Source organism: the organism of the source record quoted next, unplaced genomic scaffold (genome assembly GCF_019419815.1).
Source record: "Pyrus x bretschneideri cultivar Hongxiangsu unplaced genomic scaffold, Pyrus_bretschneideri_v1 Contig51, whole genome shotgun sequence".
NCBI lineage: Eukaryota > Viridiplantae > Streptophyta > Magnoliopsida > Rosales > Rosaceae > Pyrus > Pyrus x bretschneideri.
In genome coordinates, this window is record NW_025999789.1 from 1703392 (window position 1) to 1727513 (window position 24122).

A 24122-nucleotide genomic window follows, 5' to 3' on the forward strand; every position below is an offset into this window, starting at 1 on the left:
GGAATATTCAGAAGCTTGAAGCTTGACTGAGTCAAAGAAGACAGTTTCCAAGTAATGCCAGCGCGGAATATTCAGAAGCTTGAAGCTTGACTGAGTCAAAGAAGACAGTTTCCAAGTAATGCCAGCGAAATTTAGTCATTCACGCAAATGAGCTCATTGTTGACCTTGTTGTGTTTTGATCCTCTTATTTAATACGAAGAAATCACATCGTCGTCCAGCAGCTAAGTTTTTTATTTCATACTTGGAAGAGGATGAAATAAAATATTGCAATTGATTGAAACAGAGTCCCTCTGTAAATTTTGCCATGGCTTGTCCACTGATAAATCTTCTCTTCTTCCTTTTAACGTTTCTTCCATTTCCCACCACTGCTCAAACTTATAGAAACATATCTTTAGGCTCATCACTCACCGCAGTAAAAGATGATAACCTATCCTGGCCATCACCATCTGGTGAATTTGCTTTCGGCTTTCGAGAAGTAGCAAAAGATGGGTTCCTACTAGCCATTTGGTTCGATGAGATACCAATTAAAACTATTGTCTGGTCGGCCAATCGGGATAATCTAGTGCCAAAGGGATCGAAAGTGGAGCTTACGATCGATGGCGAGTTTATGCTCAATGGCAAGCGAATATGGAACACTGAATCTGTTGGTACTGGAGTTGCCTATGCATCCATGCTAGACACCGGAAATTTTGTGTTGGCGAATGGAAATTCATCCAATGTGTGGGAGAGCTTTAGTAATCCAACTGATACAATTCTACCCTCACAAACTCTAAATCAGAATGGCATACTCTATGCGCGCTACACGGCAACAAATTACTCGACTGGTAGATTCCTGTTTTCACTACAACCTGATGGGAATCTTGTACTTGCGACTACAAGGTTCCCACAAAATACGCCCAATTACGCGTATTGGTCGGTGCAAAATCCAAATACTGGATTTCGATTCATCTTCAACGAGTCTGGCTTTATGTACGTCACATCCAAGAATGGAAGCTTACTCAGTACCATATCATCCAATACGGTTTCAATGCAAGATTTCTACCAGAGAGCAACACTAGAGTTTGATGGAGTATTTCGGCATTATGTTTACCCAAAAAGCACTAGCTCGAGCGCCCAAAGATGGCCTAAGGTTTGGTCCACTTCCTCATCCCCATTCGTACCTCCAAACATTTGCACGTCGATTATGGAATCAACCGGCGGTGGGGCATGTGGCATAAACAGCTTTTGCACGATTAAAGATCAAGGACCGGCTTGCCAGTGCCCAAATGGTTACTCCTTTATTGATCCGGAGGATGAGCGCAGAGGATGCAAGCAAAACTTTGCTCCACAGAGTTGTGGTGAAACGTCAAAGAAGGAGACAGATGTTTTCCAACTTCAAGAGCTGAATAACGCAAATTGCTGGGGCGGAGACTACGCGCTTTTTGAGGGGGTACCTGAGGATTGGTGTCGACAAAATTGCCTAGATGATTGTTTTTGTGCTGTGGCACAATACAACAGCGCTGGACGGTGTTATAAGAAGAGACTCCCTTTCTCGAATGGGGCAATTGACCCCAATATTAATGGAAAAACTCTGATAAAAGTTGGGAAACAAAATTCGACTGTGAAATGGGGTGGAGGTTCCAACACAGAAAAGAAAGACAATAAAACTTTGATCCTTTTCGGATCAGTCATCCTGAGTGGCTCTGGGGTTCTAAACTTCCTCCTACCATTGATTACCTATTTGGTTGTCTCGCGATCCTATTCGAGAAAAGCGAAGGTGAGTCAAAATCATCCAGTCATCTCTGGTCTAAATTTGAAGCATTTCACTTATGAGGAGCTAAAAAATGCTACGAACCAATTCAAGGAAGAACTAGGACGCGGTGCTTCTGCAATAGTTTTCAAAGGAGTTCTAGACTCTGGTAATGGGAAGAGCGTTGCTGTCAAAAGCTTAGACACTAGGGTCGGAGAAAATGATTTGGAATTCGAAGCGGAAGTAAGTGCTATTCGCAGAACAAACCACAGAAATTTAGTCCAGCTACTTGGATTTTGTTACGAGGGAGAGCACCGAATTCTTGTGTATGAGTTTATAAGTAACGGATCTTTAGCAGGTGTCCTCTTTGGAGAGTCGATGGCAAACTGGTACCAAAGGAGGCAAATCGCCTTGGAAATTGCAAGGGGGCTGTTGTATTTGCACGAGGAAAGTAGCAGCCAAATCATACATTGCGACATCAAGCCTCAAAACATTCTTCTTGATGACTTTCTCACTGCAAGAATTTCTGACTTCGGTTTAGCAAAGCTTTTGAGAATCGACCAGACTCTAACCACGACCGGAATCAGGGGAACAAAAGGTTATGTGGCCCCTGAATGGTTCAAAAGGTTGCCTATCACGGCCAAGGTTGATATTTACAGCTACGGAATTCTATTGTTAGAGATTATTTTCTGCAGGAAGCATTTCGAGGCAGCGGCTGAGGATGAAGGTCCAATGATATTAGCTGATTGGGCGTACGATTGCTATAAGCAGAATAAGCTGCACCAGCTATTCAAGAATAACGATGAGGCAATGCATGACATGAAGATGGTGGAGAAGTATGTGATGATTGCAATATGGTGCATTCAGGAGGATCCATCGCTTAGACCTAACATGAAGAAGGTCACATTGATGCTCGAAGGAACCGTCGAAGTCTCAGCTCCACCCGATCCATCTTCTTTCATAAGTTCAATACTTTAAGTTCTTCCAATAATAATCCCATTTCTTATGTATATCAAAAGTTTGTGTATTTTTCATTTTCAAGTACTCTTTGCTCTTAACGTACTGTATGGTATTGAATGTACATAATTCTCTTAAAATGTCCGAATAAATAGAGGAATTATCAGTTGTATAAAACCTAGTTCGTCATTTTTTTTTTGTCTGAATAAATAGAGGAATTATCGATGGAGGAACCTTAATTATCTTCATGGTATCATAGCAGGTTGGCCTACGTGTGAAGCCTAACGGCTAAGCATGCTCCACAGCACTTATCTATATTAAGGGGAGGGGGTAGGCTAATCTTCATAATGGGCTAGCAATACTGTGGTTCAAATTTGCCTTTGGTGGAACGAATACGTTAAGAGGGATTATGTGGTACAAAAATTGGGAAAGGGATCCTCTCCGGATCCCATCCACCAAATCCACCCAATCAATTAATCTGGGCCTTTAAAATTTGATCCAACGGCTACAAACAGGGGGTCATTTAAAAGTTATATTAACTTTAGCTGTTCGATCAAATTTCAAGAGTTCAGATTAGATGATTAGGTGGATTAGGTGGAAAGGATCCGAAGAGGATCATATTTTTGGATTAAAATCCGTTTCAAGGACAAGCACGTCCCACGTTATTTCTTACGCCAAACATGGGACGAATCAATTATGTCCCACTGTGTTCCATCCCACTCCACGTTGCACAAGGCTAGTAGAAAGTAGGAACCCATCTTTTCTAATTTTCCGAAAACCAAAAGCAAAGTCATCAGATGGTGATGTCCACGACGATGAGTTATCATCATTTAGTGTGGTGAGAGATGAGCCAAAAGAAATGTTTCCGGAAGTTTGCATCATGAATACAAACTACTTAATTTTCAAGTCAACCGTCAATCATGGTAGATTTACAGTTGGAGATTTAATTTGCCCTTTGGGTACGTAATGGATGCAAAGTCTTTTCTAAATTTGAATATGCATGCAAGTCAGTCTTGTCCCTGTGCTACAATAGATGAGCCAAAAGAAATGTTTCCGGAAGTTTGCATTATGAATACAAACTACTTAATTTTCAAGTCAACCGTCAATCATGGTAGGTTTACAGTTGGAGATTTAATTTGCCCCTTGGGTACGTAATGGATGCAAAGTCTTTTCTAAATTTGAATATGCATGCAAGTCAGTCTTGTCCCTGTGCTACAATAGAATATGCATTCTTTTCTACCCTCTTTTTGGGTTGAACCCCTAACTCGTCCAACCTTGACTTAGAAACTCTATAGAACTACTATTTTTAGAATACGCATTCTTTTCTACCCTCTTTTTGGGTTGAACCCCTAACTCGTCCAACCTTGACTTAGAAACTCTATAGAACTACTCTATTTTGTAAAATTTAGTGTGAGAATGTGAGGACAAAGTTCATTGGTGAGAGATCAAATCGTGAAAGGGCTTATAAGGAGTTTGGTTACTTTTCATATTGCCAATTGATTTTATAGTAGAACCTCAATTCTTTCATTGTGGAACACTAATTCTTTCTTGTTTTGCTTTGTTAAGTTGTCTAATATTGTAAGCTTTTGGATCTAAACAAATATAATTTAGTGGCTAGTATGCATTTGGTCTAGACAGGTCCTCACAATGAGGACCTTATGAAAGCACTCTTGTCACTCTGCACACTGCATCAAATAAAGTAATTACTACTTTATTGTTTTACCTCAAGATCTTGTTCAGAATGAATCTCATATTGATGAGAGAATGCATCTTGCACAATTTTATAAGTAAGTTGAACTACTCTCTATATTATTAATTGATTTTACAGTAAAAACTCAACTTTCTTCGTATTCAAAACATATTTTTCAACATTCAAAAAGTTTAATAGTGTCTTGGACTTTCATCCATGCATCTTGTAATATTCAGAATAATAAATTATATTACATGTCATGTGGAAATTGATAAAGGAATTTGGATCCCATATGGATTCATATTGTGAAGATCCTAGGTATCATCACATTTTAGCCGTTTACTGTACATTGTGCGGTAAAAATTTATTTTAAATTTTTTATTTAAAATTAAACACAAATAATCCTTAACGAAAATTGGCTACACGATATACAATGAATGGCTAAATTATGAGGATCCCTAAGATTCCGACAAAAAGAATCTGGAGATGATCTTCCCTTGATAAAGTACGTAAAGAGTCCAAGAAGGCAGTTTCCAAGTAATGCCTGGGAAAATCTTAAAAAAAAAGGACTTAACCAGAGTCAATTCAATCAATGAAGAAAATGAGCTCATTGTTGACCTGGTTGTTGCTTGATCCTCTAATTTAATCAGAAGAATTCACATAGTCGTCCAGCAGCAAAGATTTCTGTCTCATAAATACTTGAAGAGTACGAAATAAAAATTGCAAGTCATTGAGACAGAAAATATAGTTTATTTGAAAATTTTCTTCACCTTTGTAATTTTTCCATGGCCTGTCCACTGAAAAATCCTCTCTTCTTCTTACTTTTCATGTTTCTACCATTTCCCACCACTGCTCAAACTTATAGAAACATATCTTTAGGCTCATCCCTCACCGCTGTAAAAGATGATAACCCATCCTGGCCATCACCATCTGGTGAATTTGCTTTCGACTTTCGAGAAGTAGCAAAAGATGGGTTCCTACTAGCCATTTGGTTCGATGAGATACCAATTAAAACTATTGTCTGGTCGGCCAATGGGGATAATCTAGTGCCAAAGGGATTGAAAGTGGAGCTTACGATCGATGGCGAGTTTATGCTCAATGGCAAGTGAATATGGAACACTGAATCTGTTGGTACTGGAGTTGCCTATGCATCCATGCTAGACACCGGAAATTTTGTGTTGGCGAATCGAAATTCATCCATTGTGTAGGAGAGCTTTAGTTATCCAACCGATACAATTCTACCCTCACAAACTCTAAATCAGAATGGCATACTCTATGCGCGCTACACGGCAACAAATTACTCGACTGGTAGATTCCTGTTTTCAACTTTTCGCTAAAACCTGATGGGAATCTTGTACTTGCGACTACAAGGTTCCCATAAATTACGCCCAATTACGTGTATTGGTCGGTGAAAAATCCAAATATTGGATTTCGATTCATCTTCAATGAGTCTGGCTTTATTTACGTCACATCCAAGAACGGAAGCTTACTCAGTACCATATCATCCAATATGGTTTCAATGCAAGAGTTCTACCAGAGAGCAACACTAGAGTATGATGGAGTATTTAGGCACTATGTTTACCCAAAAAGCACTAGCTCAAGCGCCCGAAGATGGGCTATGGCTTGGTCCACTTCCTCGTCCCCATTCGTACCTCCAAACATCTGCACTTCGATTATGGAATCAACCGGCGGTGGAGCATGTGGCTTAAACAGCTTTTGCACGATTGAAGAACAAGGACCGACTTGCCAGTGCCCAAATGGTTACTCCTTTATTGATCCGGAGGATGAGCGTAGAGGATGCAAGCAAAACTTTGCTTAACAGAGTTGTGGTGAAACGTCAAAGGAGGAGACAGATCTTTTCGAATTTCAAGAGCTGAATAACGCAAATTGCTGGGGCGGGGACTACGCGTTTTTTGAGGGGGTACCTGAGGATTGGTGCCGACAAAATTGCCTAGATGATTGTTTTTGTGCTGTGGCACATTACAACAGCGCTGGACGGTGTTATAAGAAGAGACTCCCTTTCTTGAATGGGGTAATTGACTCTAATGTTACTGGAAAAACTTTGATAAAAGTTGGGAAACAAAATTCGACTGTGAAATGGGGTGGAGGTTCCAACACATAAAAGAAAGACGATAAAACTTTGATCATTTTCGGATCAGTCATCCTGAGTGGCTCTGGGATTCTAAACTTCCTCCTACCATTGATAACCTATTTGGTTGTTTCCCGAGCCTATTCAAGAAAAGCGAAGGTGTGTCAACCTTATCCAGTCATCTCTGGTATGAATTTGAAGCATTTCACTTATGAGGAGCTAAACAACGCTACGAACCAATTCGAGGAAGAACTAGGACGCGGTGCTTCTGCAATAGTCTTCAAAGGAGTTCTAGCCTCTGATAATGGGAAGAGCGTTGCTGTCAAAAGCTTAGACACTAGGGTCAGAGAAAATGAATTGGAATTCAAAGTGGAAGTGAGTGCTATTGGCAGAACAAACCACAGAAATTTAGTCCAGCTACTTGGATTTTGTTACGACGGAGAGCACCGAATTCTTGTGTATGAGTTTATGAGCAACGGATCTTTAGCAGGTGTCCTCTTTGGAGAGTCAAAGCCAAACTGGTACCAAAGGAGGCAAATCGCCTTGGAAATTGCAAGAGGGCTGTTATATTTGCACGAGGGAAGTAGCAGCCAAATCATACATTGGGACATCAAGCCTCAAAACATTCTTCTTGATGACTCTCTCACTGCAAGAATTTCTGACTTCGGTTTAGCAAAGCTTTTGAGAATCGACCAGACTCTAACCACGACCGGAATCAGGGGAACAAAAGGTTGGGAACAAAAGGTTATGTGGCCCCTGAATGGTTCAAAAGGTTGCCTATCACGGCCAAGGTTGATATTTACAGCTACGGAATTCTGTTGTTAGAGATTATTTTCTGCAGGAAGCATTTCGAGGCAGCGGCTGAGGATGAAGGTCCAATGATATTAGCTGATTGGGCGTACGATTGCTATAAGCAGAATAAGCTGCACCAGCTATTCAAGAATAACGATGAGGCAATGCATGACATGAAGATGGTGGAGAAGTATGTGATGATTGCAATATGGTGCATTCAGGAGGATCCATCGCTTAGACCTAACATGAAGAATGTCACATTGATGCTCGAAGGAACCGTCGAAGTCTCAGCTCCACCCGATCCATCTTCTTTCATAAGTTCAATACTTTAAGTTCTTCCAATAATAATCCCATTTCTTATGTATATCAAAAGTTTGTGTATTTTTCATTTTCAAGTACTCTTTGCTGTTAACGTACTGTATGGTATTGAATGTACATAATTCTCTTAAAATGTCCGAATAAATAGAGGAATTATCAGTTGTATAAAACCTAGTTCGTCATTTTTTTGTCTGAATAAATAGAGGAATTATTGATGGAGGAACCTTAATTATCTTCATGGTATCATAGCAGGTTGGCCTACGTGTGAAGCCTAACGGCTAAGCATGCTCCACAACACCTAATTTGTGTTGTTCACGTTTTTGGCTTGAAAATTTGTCACACGTGAAGTAACATATGAGGTTGTGAAGGTTAAAGAGTCGTATCAGTGAAATGAGGCTCATAAGAGGTTGACTTGAATCCTTAGAGACATGGGATACTGCTACTTCAGTTTCGCAGCTTATCCGAGTTTTATTTACCTGGTGCACCATTTTCACAGTGTAGTAGTAGCTCTATAGGTTGATGGGATTCGTTAGATATGTGGGACTTTCAACTGTAGTTGTGTTGGTGTTGAGCATCTAGAGTGACCAGGTTCCTTAATTGCCTTTATTTACCTTTCATTTTAGTACTTCACTTTGCAAGCCTAAAGGAAATTTTTTTTTTTTTTTAAATTTTTATTATTATTGTTTTGAACAAACAATCTTATCTATACTAAGGGGAGAGGGTGGACTAAACTTCATAATGTGCTAGCAATAATGTGGGCTAAGCTTTCTAAGACCTCTCACTTACAAGTGAAGATGAATATTATTAGACCGTAATATTAAGTGACTGTCATTGTTTATTAGGTACTTCCTTTATATATTTTATTGAAGTCCCGAATCTAGTTTGATTTTTATGTTTTTGAATAGTTACGTCCTATGGTCACGTTTCGATCCTGGAAGTATCTTGGGATCATGGCATGCCTGCGCTGCAATGTTTCTATTTTGTGATTGTATTTTCTTTTGGATTCAAACTATGCGTTGCAGTTTATAATTATCTGTTTATGCTTGACTAGTCTCATCTAATGTTGGATTTTTTAATATACCATTCGATATTAGATTTCCCTAATTTGACTATAATAAATCAAAAACTGTAATGCAAAGTCTGTATTTACAGACTTTGCGTAACATAAAATGCAATGCAATGTTTGAATTCATATTGACCCTATACTAAACTATATAAAAAAATGAGAACGGGGTGCCAGCTGTAGTGGGTGCCAACCATAGAGGCAGATTTTGTGATTTTTGTTTATATTAAATGTATTTAAGTATCACAATACATGATTGACTATTAATAATTAACATAAATATTGTTAATATATTATTAATATTGTAACTTTTATTGATTTAATACAAACCCTAAATATTCCTAAAAATATATACGCATTGGACCTTTTTGTATATTCAACTTTCTAGACGGGAAAGTAAATAAAATTTACAAATTTCGCATGCATGTTTTGACTTTTGTTATTGTGTTGCTTTAAAGGAAATTAACTTGGATGGCAAATGTATGCTATTGAATGCGCAAATACGATGGAACATTAACTTTCTTCAACATGTACAATTATTCTTTCAACAAAAATTATGAAGGACTATCTGTGAACTACAAATTCAAGATTTTGAGTTTTCGATGATCAAATAACAAAGAAACAACCACTTAAACTATTGCACTCATAAATGACGATGGATTCGGTGGAACTGAGCTTCAACAGTTCCTTCAAGCATCTGCGTGACTTTCTTCATCGTTGGTCTCAGTGACAGGTCCTCCTGAATGCACCACATTGCAATCATCACGTAATTCTCCATCATCTTGACGTCTTCCATCGCTTCATCGTCCTTCTCCAATAGAAAATGCAGCTCCTTTTGCATATAGCAATCATATGCCCAATAAGCTAGTATCAGCTGATCTATTAAATTATTGAGGGGTTATGTTTAGCCCTTTTCGGTTGGAGATGGTATATAAATATAATCTAACACTGTTTATTTAAAAATAATATTTTGTAGGGCTATAATTGTAAACGGAGCTATACTTAACCCTTTCAGTTGGAGATGGCCTTAAGGAGAAAAATGAAGTCCTTTGCAATACGGGTAAGATGACTTAGATTGCGATACATCAATAAAGGATGCAATATTTTTCCTCCGCTGTATTTTTTTCATCAGAATAAAAGATAAAAAGGTAAGTGTGGATGTGAGAACGATTAACTTGTTGAACACCGTGTTTTACAATAGTTGTATGTATGGGTGTAAGTATCATTTTATTTTAAGAAAAACTATGAAAATGAATTAAAAACTTTGAGTTTTAACAATAATGACAAAATAAAAGGTAAGATGAATAGTATCAAGATTGACTTTTTAGTATAAAAATGTGATTTTTCGTTAAAATGAACAGTACCAGAAACTTTTCGTTAAATTTCTTCTTATTTTATAGAGAATTGAAGAGTTAGGAGTTTTCCAAAATAAAATAACAATTACAGGGTTCGATCATGGGTCATGTCCAAATGATGAGCCTAAATAGAACTAGACTGAATTAATTGATGGGCCTGATCCAAGTAGATCTAGAACAACCGCGATCAGATCCTAAATGGAAACCGAAACAAAACTCTGCACAGTTTTTTTTATTCGCTCATCGTGATCGTGATTGGTACCAAAATTTCGAAACCCTACCTTAAGCCATAAGGTATCTCGAATATGGTGAAGCGCTCCAATGACCCCAATGAGAAGCGTTCTCGGACAAGAAGAAGGTGACTCTCTATCTCTATCTAATTTGAATTTAAACTTGCTAAAATTTGGGATTGAAGAAAAACCTGATAATTTTGTGTTGTTTGTTTCAGGTTGAATGCTGTCGGTGATGGTGATGGTGATGTTGCTCAAGGCACCTCAAAAGTTAGGAATGGGCGAGTGCAATTGGGTACCAAATTTGCTACTCTTCTTCGAGTCAAGGAGTCTACAAGGCAACGGAAGCGGAAGCGGAGGGAAATTACTACCTCCGTAGAGGTCCAAGAGTGTTGGCCCCGGGTCAAAGAGTATAGGCAGCTAAGGGGAATTTCTGTTTCAAGCAGCAATGTTCCAAAACCCATCAGGACTTTGGGTCGCACTCCGTTTCCAGGTACCTACTTTTTACGTAGCTTTCCCTTCTTCTTGTATCATGTGTTGGAAGCTAGCTACATGGGAAGCTAGCTACATGCATATGTCTATTGAAATGATTTCTCTTGATCGCAGAATATGTTAAGGATGAATTTTCAAAAGCTGGATTCGTCAGGCCTACACCAATTCAAGCTCAAGCATGGCCAGTGGCTTTGGAGGGCCGTGATTTCATTGGTATTGCTCCACCAGGATCCGGGAAGACGCTAGCGTATCTCTTGCCTGCAATTGTCCATGTAAAATCCCAGAAAAGACTATGTGAGTATTTTATATGTTAGTTACCTTAAGATGATCAAATCCTGGCTCTTTGAATCCTATATATTTGGTTTATATTTATCGGGATTAAGTTTTCCATTTTACAATTTTTCTTCAGCTTGTGGAGATGGCCCAATAGTATTGATTTTAGCTCCAACCGAAGAGCGCGCTCGTCAAATCCAACAAGAGTGTACTAAATTTGCTGCAGCACACATTTTAGCCTTACTCGGCAGTGAACTGGATTGTTATAAAAATTCTCTTGTGGCATGTGGTAGGTGGTGGTGCTGGTGATGAACTACGTTTGACATTGTATTCTTATTATTGTGCTACTGCTACGCTATTTCATTTATTGGATATTATCTACTTGATATTCTGTTGTAGGCATTGGTTATAGTAACATGACTCATAATCAATTTTGTGTAGGCCGGTGACTTTAAGGAGGACTTCTTGTTTGAGTATATAGTTATTCTTCTTATTGATTGCAATTAATATTTTGGCTCAGGCGTTGGAATTTTAATTGACACACCTGAGGCCGTGCTTCATGAGTTAGAGTCGTGTCATACAAACTTGCAAAGAGTCACATACCTTGTGGTGGATGGTGCTGATTGGATGCTAGCAGAAGAAGACGTAGCAGAAGAAGGCGAGGACTGTAAGGTTCTAGTACGAGAAGTTCTTTCTCAGGTTTAAGATATTACCCCTACTTGGCTCTTCATACTTGCGGTGTTGCTTCTTAAATGTTGAACTCTTTAGCATTTTTAAATCCCCTCACTCACACCCACACAAGCAAACGTGTGTGTGTGTGTGTGTGTGTGTTTATATCTCAAAGTTTATGTTCGGCTGAAAATTGTATTTTGGGTTTTCTGTATACAGATTCCCCCAGACTGTCAAAAATTGTTCTGGGGTAGTAGCTGGCTGGAGGAGGCTGATGAACTTGCCAGGCCATTCCTTCGCGACACAATCAAAGTAATATATCTCTTACTCTTTGTTTTTTGTTTTTTTTTTTTTTTTGGCATCACTTGGTCATTTTTAATTGTTGTAACTGGATGATATTAGTAGTCACAAAATGTCTTCTATCTTGGGATGGCAATAGTTAGTTTGAGGTTGTATCTGCGTTTCTGATTTGTTTCAAATTTTCAGATTGGTAGGCTTGCTAGGTGATATCGCGGATGGCAGCAGAATACTGATATTCATTGAAATACATGAAGGATGGAATCATGTAGTCTCCTTGCTCAGAAGCTTTCCAATGAAGGTTATGCAGTCTCGGTTCATGAAAACGTATGCCAATCGGAAAGGGTCCAGATTATCTCTGGGTTTCAAGGTGACTATGTCCCCATAATGATTGCAACTGATGTTGCTGCTCGTGATCCAGGTATCAATAGAATTTCTTTTAGTTTGTGAAATGCTTAAAAGAAGTTTTTTCGCTTGTGCTTAAAGAGTTGTGTAGACATCAAAATTTCGGTGAAATGAATGTTGACCAATAATTAAAATTTCAACGTTCACGTGTCACATAAATTTTACATGTAGCGTGTGATTCAACGAAAAATCGAAATAAATTGGAAAAGTCATCAAATATGACACGTGTCAATACCTGGCAGAAATGATTTATTTCATCTGATTATTTAAATCCAAAAATCAAGTTTTGGAATTCTATAAATAGGAGGCCAAGGCATTCATTTGAGAGAGAGGAAGAAGGAAAAGAAGGAAGGAAGGAAGAAAGGAAGGGAAATTGATATCACACCAAAACCTTCAAGCTTCGGAACTCTAAAGCTCTCAAGCAAATCCCGAAGGATCAAGAAAGCACTCTTCGTTCTTCGTCAAATCAACCTTCAAGATCAAGCCCCAACGGCCCTTGAAGAACTTCCACCAACTCAAGATCAAGCCCCGACGGCCCTTGAGGAAAGTGTTCATTGTTCATCATCCATCAACCTTCAAGATCAAGCCCCAACGGCCCTTGAAGAACTTCCACCAACGCAAGATCAAGCCCCGACGGCCCCTTGAAGAAAGTGTTCATCGTTCATCATCCGTTCATCCTAAGTTCAAGCCCCAACGGCCCTTTGGATCAACAACCTCAACAAATCCACACATCCGATCGTTCTTCAAGATTAAGCCCAAAAGCCCTTGAAGATCCGCTCATCCATCAACCTTCAAGATCAAGCCTCAACGGCCCTTGAAGAACTCCCACTAACTCAAGATCAAGCTCCGACGGCCCCTTGAAGAAAGTGTTCATCATTCATCACCCGTTCATCCTGAGATCAAGCCCCAACGGCCCTTTGGATCAACAACCTCAACAAACTCATACACCCATTCTTCAAGATCAAGTCCAACGCCCCTTGAAGATCCATTCATCAACTGTGCATCCTTAGATCAAGCCCCGACGGCCCTTTGGATCAACAACTCATCCACAAACCCACATCGTACGAAGATAGAATCAGAGGATCAAATTACAAAGAGATTGTAACCCCAAAATCATTAATACAAAATATATATTTTGTACACGTATTCTTGTCGCTTGTGTTTCAGGAATTTCTCGTGTTTACAAATTTGGCACGCCCGGTGGGACATCTCTACCTCTCATCTCTATCATCAAATCATCGAAAAACGCAAATGGCATCAAGAAAGGATCAAGCTGTTCCTGCAATCAAAGCAAAGAACAAGAACATCATCGCCGCAAGTGGTGATATTTCGGGCATCATAACCCGAAGTAAGGCAAGAGATCTTTTTGCCGCGGCTTCCGCCCCTGCATTAACTCTGTCAAATGAACAAGAGCACCTGAGGTACGAGCCTGTGATCACCCTAGCCTCGCTAAGGGCATCAAGGGGGGAGAGCCCAAGGAAATACTCAGAGTCCCTACTCTCCGACGCTGATTCGAGCGGCAGTACAACCATGCAAGTCATGACCACGGGAGCAACTTCAATCGAGGAGCAGCTAGCTCAGATGAATGAAGCAATCGCAAAGCTCACACGAATTGTGGAAGAGAAGGACTTGCAGATTGCCGCACTTGTCAACCAACTAGATGCGCTGCCCGACGTGAAAGTCGACCCAATTGTTGGCCTATTAAAGAAAGAAGACGACGAAGAAGAGGAGCCACCAGCGGAGAAAGTCGAAGAGAAGCCGAAGCTAGACCAGGTAACGACATCCATGGGATCTCTCTCTATCCAGCAGCTACAGGAGATGATCGCAAGCACTATCAAGACACAGTACGAAGGAAGCTCGCATGACTCCGTACTGTACTCAAAGCCTTACTCCAAGAAGATTGATGCTTTGAAGATGCCAAGGGGTTATCAGCCCCCAAAATTCATGCAGTTCGATGGAAAAGGCAACCCGAAGCAACATGTCGCCCATTTCATTGAAACTTGCAACAATGCTGGGACAGAGGGAGACCACCTCGTCAAACAGTTCGTGCGTTCACTGAAAAGTAACGCTTTTGACTGGTACACTGACCTCGAACCTGAGTCTATCAATAGTTGGGACCAGCTAGAAAGGGAATTCCTCAACCGTTTCTACAGCACTCGTCGTACTGTAAGCATGCTAGAGCTGACCAGCACGAAACAGTGGAAAGATGAACCTGTCGTCAACTACATAAATAGATGGCGCTCCTTAAGTCTGGATTGCAAAGATCGGCTTTCTGAAACCTCTGCCATTGAGATGTGCGTTCAAGGCATGCAGTGGGGACTACACTACATCCTTCAAGGCATCAAACCACGAACATTTGAGGAGTTAGCCACCCGCGCCCATGATATGGAGTTAAGCATCAACCGTCATGGGAAGAAAGAACAGATCGCCGACTACAAGAATGACAAAGTTTTGGGGCCAAAGGTGGATAAGGCTACGTGGAAACCCACCAAGGAAGCAATGACGATCAACACAACTCCAGTCAAAATCCCTACACGAAGCAAGGCGATTCAAACCGAAGCTTTTCGTGATCAAGAGATACGTAGACGCACTTTGAAGGAGCTTGAGGAGAAGACTTATCCATTCCCCGACTCTGACGTGGTTGCCATGTTGAAAGACTTGCTTGACAAAAAGGTGATCGACCTCCCTGAGTGCAAACGACCAGAAGATATGAACCGTACTGACAATCCAAGGTACTATAAATTCCACCGCTTCATTAGTCATCCGACGGAAAAGTGCTTTGTGCTAAAAGATCTCATCATGAAGTTGGCTCAGAAAGGGATCATCGAGCTAGATCTTAATGATGTGGTGAAGTCAAACTATACCACCGTCACTTCTGGCTCTTTGAACTCAAAATCTTCACCTCAACCGCTGGGGGCATGCTCCAAAACCATGTCAGTCAAGTCAAGTGAAGTTGAAGGATGGACTTATGTCACTCCAAAGAAAATGCACAAGAAACATAGGTCTCCTCCACAAGTTCACCAATCGGAAAGGGGGCAAAGCAGCTACTGTCAACCTTCAGAGCTACATGAAAGTGTTGAGGATGATGAAGTTATGACACAAAGATCGTCCGTTGCCATCACGATGCGCGATTTCTTCCCCAAAGACTTCTTCAATCACTCAGTTAAGACTCCTTGCTATAAAGATTGCAAGGAATGCCTCTCTAAGATTGTTTGACAAATTCAAAAAGCTCCTCGTTCGCACGAGCCTAAAAGGCGACAACCAAAGCTCCTTGTCCGCACAGCATAAAAGGCGACAACAAACGCTCCTTGCCTGCACGAGCTAAAAATGCAAACGGCACCAAGACGCTCCTGGCCCGCAAGAGCATAAACTGTGTACGGCAAAATCATCATTAAAACCATCACTCATTTGAACTACGTCTTGACTTGATCCCTCCTCAACCAAGGGTACGTAGGCAACTTGAAACTTCAAAACTTCAAGTACAGTCACATCACCAACAAAAACACAAACACTTTGAAGAAAAAAAGCGAATTCAAACTATGAATACTTTATTTCTTTAAAGGAATGATTTGGTTACAAAGCCATATTACAAGGGTGAGCATCACACCAACGTCACTACCGAGGAAAGTTGTGACCAAAAGACACTACACAGCATAAACTCGCTGCAGTCTTTTGCACAACCACACACGATAAAAGTGACACTTTGGAACAAGCTTCAAGTAGCAGTGGCTCTAGCACCACCTGCTCAGACGTCAGCAACAGCGCCGGCTCCTTGTTCTTTCTCCACCCAACTCGCCAATGAATTCCCCACAAAACCCACCTCTCTAAATCCCCAGAATCCAATCCAGGAATCGTTTTCGAATCCGGGTTTTCTCCCAAAGGAACCAGCTCCTTTCCCTGGTGGGTCCTAATAATCCAGATCTTAGAAGCTTCAAATTTCGGGAGCGCCAATCCAAAATCCAAAAAAATTGAGTCGTTGGGTTGTTCTCAATTTCGATTCCGATCCCAAAGATTTCTGCTTTCTTTAATTTCAGATGGATCTTCACAAAAATTCAGAAGACCGCCGCCGAGGACACCATGGTTGCCTACTCCACTGCTCTGCAATCTTCCTTGGCATGACCGAAAAGCTTTCGCCTCGCAATTTGTTGCAGAAAACAAGTCATTTTCTTGAGGGACTTTTCGAGTGGTCGTTCAAAGACGTACTAGTCTGCCTCAAGAGCTGCTTCGCGTTCTTCGACCACGCAGACTCGTCCGGTCTTTTAGACAAACTCATTACTGCACTGCTTGCAAAGATCGCTCAGAATTCTGACGTGAGCAACCTTATTGACACGTCGCCTTCGTCTTCGTCTTATCCGGAAACTGGATCTGGGTTCAGACTCTCTTCCACCCCGGAATCCATCAGGCCGAGCTCGTCCAGCAGAGCGTGGTGGTTCGATGACGTGGCCCTTCTGTCACCAAATATCATTGAGAAACTCCTCCAGATTTTAGGTGCTTACGGACCTGAAAACAACAGCTTGATCCTCACCGCCAAGCTCCAGAAGTGCTCCCTCATCGACTCTCTTTCTCTCTCTCTTCGCCGTCTGCGCCATCGACCACCAGGGCCATGGATTCTCTGATGGACTCGTCGCTCACATCCCCGACTGCAGTGTACCGCTCTCTCTCTCTCTCTCTTTCTCTCCCGGATTATTCACTCAGCCCCTCTACGAGCGGCCCGTCCGCCGAATCGTCGCCGACGTGGTGAAGAACCTTGAGCGGGCGTTGACCCTGGTCCGAAAATGCAAGCACAGTGGGGTCCTCCGGCAGGTGTTCTCCATCACCACCACTGCTGATTTCAGAAAAGTCTCGAACCTCCTGGAATCTTCGATTGGGGACATGAAGTGGCTTCTCTCGGTGTTTGAGTCCGACGGCGCCAACCTCTCCCTGCCGCCGATCGCCAGCAACGACCCGATTTTGAGCTGGGTCTGGTCCTACATCGCGACTATTCAAATGGGTCAACTCAGGGACCGAGTTGACGTGGCGAACTCTCTCGTTTCACTCGCTCGGGACAACGACCGGAACAAGAAGATAATCATCGACGAAGGAGGCGTGACGCCGCTGCTAAAGCTTCTGAAAGAAGTTTCTTCTCCGGACGCCCAAATCGCGGCTGCTAATGCTCTGTTTCACATCGCCACTGATCAAGAAAGGGTCCGAATTATAATTGATTTGTTGAGAATTAACGTTGTTGTTTCGGCTTTGGGCGATTCACCAATGAAGGTTCAGGTGTGCATGGTGAGATTGGTGTCGGAAATGGCGGAGCTTGACCCGGTGGCGCAAGAGGCGAAACCCCAGAGCAGATTCTCGATGCAAGGCTTCTGATAATAAGACTACTGATAAAGATGATGATTCATTCGATGCTTGGAATGATTTCGCAAGCTCGAGTAGTGCACCAAATCTTGTGGATGGTTCTGTAAAACAAAATGGTGTTGATTGGGTTCAAGGCAACCAATTGCAGACCACTAGCAGCAAGGGCGTCCTTCTTCTTCCTCGCACCCATGCCCAGCAACCTCTCCACCACCGGTCACCATCTCCACGCCAGAAAAGCTGCAAACCCAGCTCCAGCAACTGGACTTGCCGTAGATTGCTGTGATTCACCAACCTTCTTCATCTCCACCGATTGCAGCAGCAACCATCCTTGCCGTCTTTGCCGATGTCAACTCCTCCCGCGGAGTGTTCCTTCTTCATCTCCACCGATTGAGACATTTGCAGCACTACAAAAAAAAAAAAAAAAAAAAAAAAAAAAAACAACGGAGATCTCACCATAGCCGCAGCAATTCCTCCACTTCAGGCTTGACGCCTTGCACTACCTCGAGCTCGTCATTCTGGCCACCATGGTCAAAATCAACGAAGAGCTTCATTGACCGCTGTCAAACGACTAGCCGGTCTTCAAGCTCGACGCCTTACACTCTGCCTCAAGCTCTGGCTGTTTCTGCACCTCCACCATGGCTGCTGCCTTTGAATGTGATCAACAAAATCAAAGTTTGTCAACTCACACTCAAAGATCTCATCCGTCTGCTTGCCTCTGCTGCTGCCTTTGAATGTGATTGACAAAATCAAAGTTTGTCAACTCACATCCAAAGATCTCCTCTGTCTTCTCTCGGACTCGCCTGGGTTTTCACCCACGAACTCAGCCTTGCAGATGGCCATATAAAGAAAAAAAAATAATAAAAAAAAAAAAAAAAATAAAAAATAATGATGATGCTGGGAAGCATCTTTCAAAAGAATAATAAAAAAAATAGCAATCATGATGCTTCTGGAACCATGTGCAAAAAAGAAAAAATATATATAAAAAGAAAGAAAAAAAAATAATAATAATAATGGTGGTGCTTCTGGCATCATCTGAAATATATATATAAATGAATGGTGGATCAGTGCCACCAAAAACCAAAAAAAAAAAAAAAAAAAAAAAAAAAAAAAAAGAATAAAAAAATTGATGATGGACGGGGATGTACATGTTTTTTCTGTATTTAGCACAATACGCTAAATAAAACGAAGTATATTCATTGATTTTCGAGAAATTACAAGTGCGAAATTACAAGTGTCTAACAAAGAAAGAGAAAAATGGAGCCTTCACAAAGGTTGTTCACGTGAAGCCCCACTACTCGGCCAAACTCCAGGAGCGGGAAGCACCGAAGATAGATCATTCGAGGCCCCAATACTTGGTGGAACGCTTGATGACGCAGGAAAAAGGTGTCTCTGGAAGAAAGACGCAAGCCTTTGACGGTCACTTTGAATGCGACCTTGAGATTCTTGCATCTCATCAAGCTTCCTCTTCATGCCCGACGAATAGTTATTTGCAAGCACATGCAAACTTCTATTCTCGTACTTAAGCTGTTTAATCTCCTGCTTAAGATCTTCCACCTCTGCCATCAATGATTCCACCTGACGGGACCGAGCAAGCAAGCGTTGGCCCATGTTGGACACAGAGCCCGCACACTGAACACTAAGAGCGAGGGACTCTTGAACGGCCAACTCATCGGACCGTCCTGACAGCAGCCTACTATATTTTGGAGTAAGGAGGTTCCTAGCTACTATTGTAGCTGTTGTGGCGTCCTGCATCACGGAGTCTTCACCTGTAAGAGGACCGTTAGAAGATAAGAAAGAAGGGCACCATACATTACCTTGAAGCGGCGCAACCGGATCACTGCTGAGACTCAATTCTAAGCTAAGGTTCGATGGGTTAGCCATTTTTCAAAGGTGTTAAAAGAGATGGGTGGATGGAGTTAAAACTCAAAAGGCCGGAGATGATTTTCAGGAATGAGCAACCTTCAAAGTATGCATGTTACAGGTGATCAATACCTCTATAAAAAGGAAGAGGCGCTTGCTCAGAAATCGAAGAGGCGCTTGCTCAGAAATCAAAGAGGCGTTGGTTCAAAAATCGAAAGGCCGCTTATTCAAAAGTGAAGAGACATCGCTCTGCAAATCTCAAAAGCTGGATTTTCCGGCGTAAGTTAGGCGACGCTTTCTCGGCTTTTCAGAAAACGCGTTCAACTTTGTCAAAAGATCTCCGACAAAGTTGAAAACACGTGGAGGCTGGCGACGCTTTCGCGGCTTTTCAGAGCACGGGTGCCACTTTGTCAAAAGATCACGTGGAGGTCATCATCGCAGCTACACATCTTTAGCTGACAAGCGCAAAGTTCGGCGACGCTTTCTCTGCTTTTCAGAAAACGCGTGCAGCTTTGTCAAAAGAGGCACTCGTTCAGAAATCGAAGAGGCGTCGTTCAAAAATCAAAGAGGCGTATTCAAAGATCGAAGAGTCGTCACTATTTCAAAAAGCCGGATTTGCGGGATCAAAACGTTTGTCGACAAGGGTAAAAGAACAGTACCACCACTTGCTATTGGGAAATCCCTATATATGTCAACCTTCATCTTTTATGGCAAGGCAGACCTGCGAAAAAAAAACTGCCCAACTCTTCCTCACCTCCGAGAGTACACTCCCAGCAAAGCATCTCAAAATGCTCAGTTTTCTTCCTCTCCGGGAATACCCTTGCAAACAAATGACACCAAGGCAAAAGTATCTCATATCATCAAGGGCGAAAGCAAAGGTATCTCATATCATGTTTTTCCCCTATCTTTTCCTTTGCCCTTGTTCTCACCTGCCAGGACAAGGACAGAGAAAGCAATATGTCGGAACCTCCACTCAAACTTGCGCTGCCACCAAGAAGTGATGGTCCATTCAAATGCAAGGTTTGCATTCAACTCCTGCATCAGGAACAAATAGTACAAGAGAAGATGCTAAACCTGCATAAGGAAATACCACTTCTGCAAAGGGGAGCAAGTAAGGCAAGTGAAAATGATGCATTGAAGCATGTGGAGACAAGCTACGACTGCATATGCTGAGCTATCCTCTAACCCTCTTCAATACGAATTGGAGAGATTGAACAAAGAAACAGAAAAAAAGGAGTAAGCTCAGACCTTCGGGGAAGACCAAAAGAATCCTGCTGCCCAGTTCAAGAGTAGCACAAAGGAAAATCAACGATAGGGGGAGACCAAAAGAATCCTCCAGCCCAGTTCAAGATCAAGCCTCGATGGCCCTTGAAGAAATCACAAGTCCGATTCAAAATCAAGTGTTCACCACCCTTGAATCAAATTCAACTCCAGATCAAATGAGTAAGTTCAGACCTTCGGAGGAGACCAAAAGAATCCTTCAGCTCAGTTCAAGAGTAAGCCTGCGGAAAATCAACGATTGGAGGAAACCAGAAAATCTTCCAGTCGAACTCAAGATCAAGCCTCGATGGCCCTTGAAGAAATTTCCAGCCCAATTCAAGATCAAGCCTCGACGGCCCTTGGGTTGACATCTACATTAAGGGACTTCAAAACGCATCTTCTACACGTGACAAGCACATGCCTACGACGCGCCTTGAAGTGGGGGCATTTGTAGACATCAAAATTTCGGTGAAATGAATGTTGACCAATAATTAAAATTTCAACGTTCACGTGTCACATAAATTTTACATGTAGCGTGTGATTCAACGAAAAATCGAAATAAATTGGAAAAGTCATCAAATATGACACGTGTCAATACCTGGCAGAAATGATTTATTTCATCTGATTATTTAAATCCAAAAATCAAGTTTTGGAATTCTATAAATAGGAGGCCAAGGCATTCATTTGAGAGAGAGGAAGAAGGAAGGAAGGAAGAAAGGAAGGGAAATTGATATCACACCAAAACCTTCAAGCTTCGGAACTCTAAAGCTCTCAAGCAAATCCCGAAGGATCAAGAAAGCACTCTTCGTTCTTCGTCAAATCAACCTTCAAGATCAAGCCCCAACGGCCCTTGAAGAACTTCCACCAACTCAAGATCAAGCCCCGACGGCCCTTGAGGAAAGTGTTCATCGTTCATCATCCATCAACCTTCAAGATCAAGCCCCAACGGCCCTTGAAGAACTTCCACCAACGCAAGATCAAGCCCCGACGGCCCCTTGAAGAAAGTGTTCATCGTTCATCATCCGTTCATCCTAAGTTCAAGCCCCAACGGCCCTTTGGATCAACAACCTCAACAAATCCACACATCCAATCGTTCTTCAAGATTAAGCCCAAAAGCCCTTGAAGATCCGCTCATCCATCAACCTTCAAGATCAAGCCTCAACGGCCCTTGAAGAACTCCCACTAACTCAAGATCAAGCTCCGACGGCCCCTTGAAGAAAGTGTTCATCATTCATCACCCGTTCATCCTGAGATCAAGCCCCAACGGCCCTTTGGATCAACAACCTCAACAAACTCATACACCCATTCTTCAAGATCAAGTCCAACGCCCCTTGAAGATCCATTCATCAACTGTGCATCCTTAGATCAAGCCCTGATGGCCCTTTGGATCAACAACTCATCCACAAACCCACATCGTACGAAGATAGAATCAGAGGATCAAATTACAAAAAGATTGTAACCCCAAAATCATTAATACAAAATATATATTTTGTACACGTATTCTTGTCGCTTGTGTTTCAGGAATTTCTCGTGTTTACAAGTTGCATCTCTTCTTACTATAATAATTTTATTATTGCTATTATAATATTATTTAGAAAGAAATATCTTCTTCAATCTCCTCACAGTTGAAAGCATTATTTAATTTACTAGTCGACATCACCCTTGCCAAAATCTTGCCCTTTTAGTAACCTAGGATTTGTTTGGTTACTGTGGGAGTGTAGGTTTGTCAACCTGGCAATTTTTGTTGATGCATTTAACCCGTGAACTGGCCTGAAGCCTTGTTTCTAATCACTTTGTTTCATGCTTAATTTGCAGTTCTGAAGAATGTGAAATATGTTATCAATTACGACTTTCCGGGATCCATTGATGATTATGTTTACCGCATTGTCCTTGCTGAGCCAAAAGGAACAGCATACACGTTCTTTACAACTGCTAATGCTAGGTGCGCAAAGGAACTTACCATCTTACTCGAGGAAGCTGGACAGAAGGTTAGTCCTGAATTGGCAGCACTGGCGCGTGATGTACGATATCCAGGTGAGTAACTATAAACACTGGATTAAATAATGTTGTACACTATACACACATGATGCTAGACCTTTCAGGTCATTGGTATGGAATGTTGGATGTCTTTTTTGATAAAAAGAGCACCTTGTCATGTCCTAACTTCTCCCTGTGTACCAGCTGCTGTCGTATGATTTCGTAGGGTCTTATATAAATATTCGAGCTTTGATCTGATCACTTATCTGGTCGCCATTCGTTCTTTTAAGCCTAAAACTAGTTTAGCTGCCCTACTTCAAATATTGACTTGACGATGTTTACAGTTTATTCTTCTGTGTGGTCTATGGTTTGCGTATGATGCAAATGTATGGTTACTCTTTGACTTCCAGTTATTTATGTATATTTTTTGGGTATGAAAGTACTATTGGAATTCACTTCTTTTTTGGATTTATGATATGGCTGCCAACTGATGTCTTCCAGGTAGCTGCATACCTGGAATGCCTCTCGGAATAGATAGCAATTTGATTGGGAAGGTATATAAAAATGTGTGTGCGCTACAGCGCTTCAGCTTTAGTACCTAACTTTGCATTTGCATATAAGACCATTAGATAAGGGCATGCACCATCTGTTTATTACCCTTTCTTTGTGGCAAATAGAATTCAAAATTCAACCGCTGCTGTCATACACATGCAGTGTACAACACATTTGCATATAGGACCAAAATTAAGGGTTGTATACTGCTAAATTTGTTCCGCTTGCCTTTATTTAAACAGGTTACAGTTGGGCATTACGCTACAATATATCGGCATTGTCCCGAGATGAAAAGTTATGCCAGTTTCGCTGTGGACACAGTAAAAAAAAAAAAAGGGGTTAAAACCGATCAACTCAGATCCGAATTTGTCAAAGCTGATGGTCTACTTCTTACGTTAGCATGTTCTGTTTTACTGAGTAATCTTTGATGGCGTACTTGTCTAAGTATAATGTTCTGCATGGCTTCTTTTTTAGAAACTTCAACTGCATTTTGTGAGACTGGTGGAGGCATACGAACACTTTTCCTGCCTTCCTATTAGAGTGATTTATCTAACTCTTGAGGCCGTTGATGGCACGGCTTGTGAAATGAATGCTTATGGAACAAATTACATGAAGCTTGACTGAGTCAAAGAAGACAGTTTCCAAGTAATGCCAGCGAAATTTAGTCATTCACGCAAATGAGCTCATTGTTGACCTTGTTGTGGTTTGATCCTCTTATTTAATACGAAGAAATCACATCGTTGTCCAGCAGCTAAGTTTTTTATTTCATAC

The 24122-nt window shown here is 41.5% G+C and overlaps 2 protein-coding genes and 1 pseudogene across 2 annotated transcripts; all 3 read left to right on the forward strand.

Moving 5' to 3' along the window:
• The first annotated feature begins 129 nt into the window (after positions 1–129).
• LOC125470644 (G-type lectin S-receptor-like serine/threonine-protein kinase LECRK3) lies at positions 130–2875 on the forward strand. Its single transcript, XM_048569938.1, has one exon. It carries the CDS (start codon positions 305–307, stop codon positions 2705–2707), a length of 2403 nt encoding a protein of 800 aa, XP_048425895.1. The 5' UTR covers positions 130–304; the 3' UTR covers positions 2708–2875.
• A 3654-nt stretch (positions 2876–6529) lies between these two features.
• Positions 6530–7589, forward strand: LOC125470656 (G-type lectin S-receptor-like serine/threonine-protein kinase LECRK3). Its single transcript, XM_048569963.1, has 2 exons — positions 6530–7256; positions 7307–7589. The coding sequence occupies exons 1-2, from the start codon at positions 6655–6657 to the stop codon at positions 7587–7589; spliced, it is 885 nt and encodes a 294-aa protein (XP_048425920.1). The 5' UTR covers positions 6530–6654.
• A 2631-nt stretch (positions 7590–10220) lies between these two features.
• On the forward strand, positions 10221–23782 carry LOC103954650 (annotated as a pseudogene).
• Positions 23783–24122: the final 340 nt, after the last annotated feature.

What these genes read in the sequence shown, in the direction of transcription:
- LOC125470644 (XM_048569938.1), top strand. Translation starts at nt 305, where the DNA reads ATGGCTTGTCCACTGATAAATCTTCTCTTCTTCCTTTTAACGTTTCTT.
- LOC125470656 (XM_048569963.1), top strand. Translation starts at nt 6,655, where the DNA reads ATGAATTTGAAGCATTTCACTTATGAGGAGCTAAACAACGCTACGAAC. An exon ending in GGTTGCCTATCACGGCCAAG is followed by an intron (nt 7,257 to 7,306) that starts GTTGATATTTAC and finishes TATTTTCTGCAG; the next exon opens with GAAGCATTTCGAGGCAGCGG.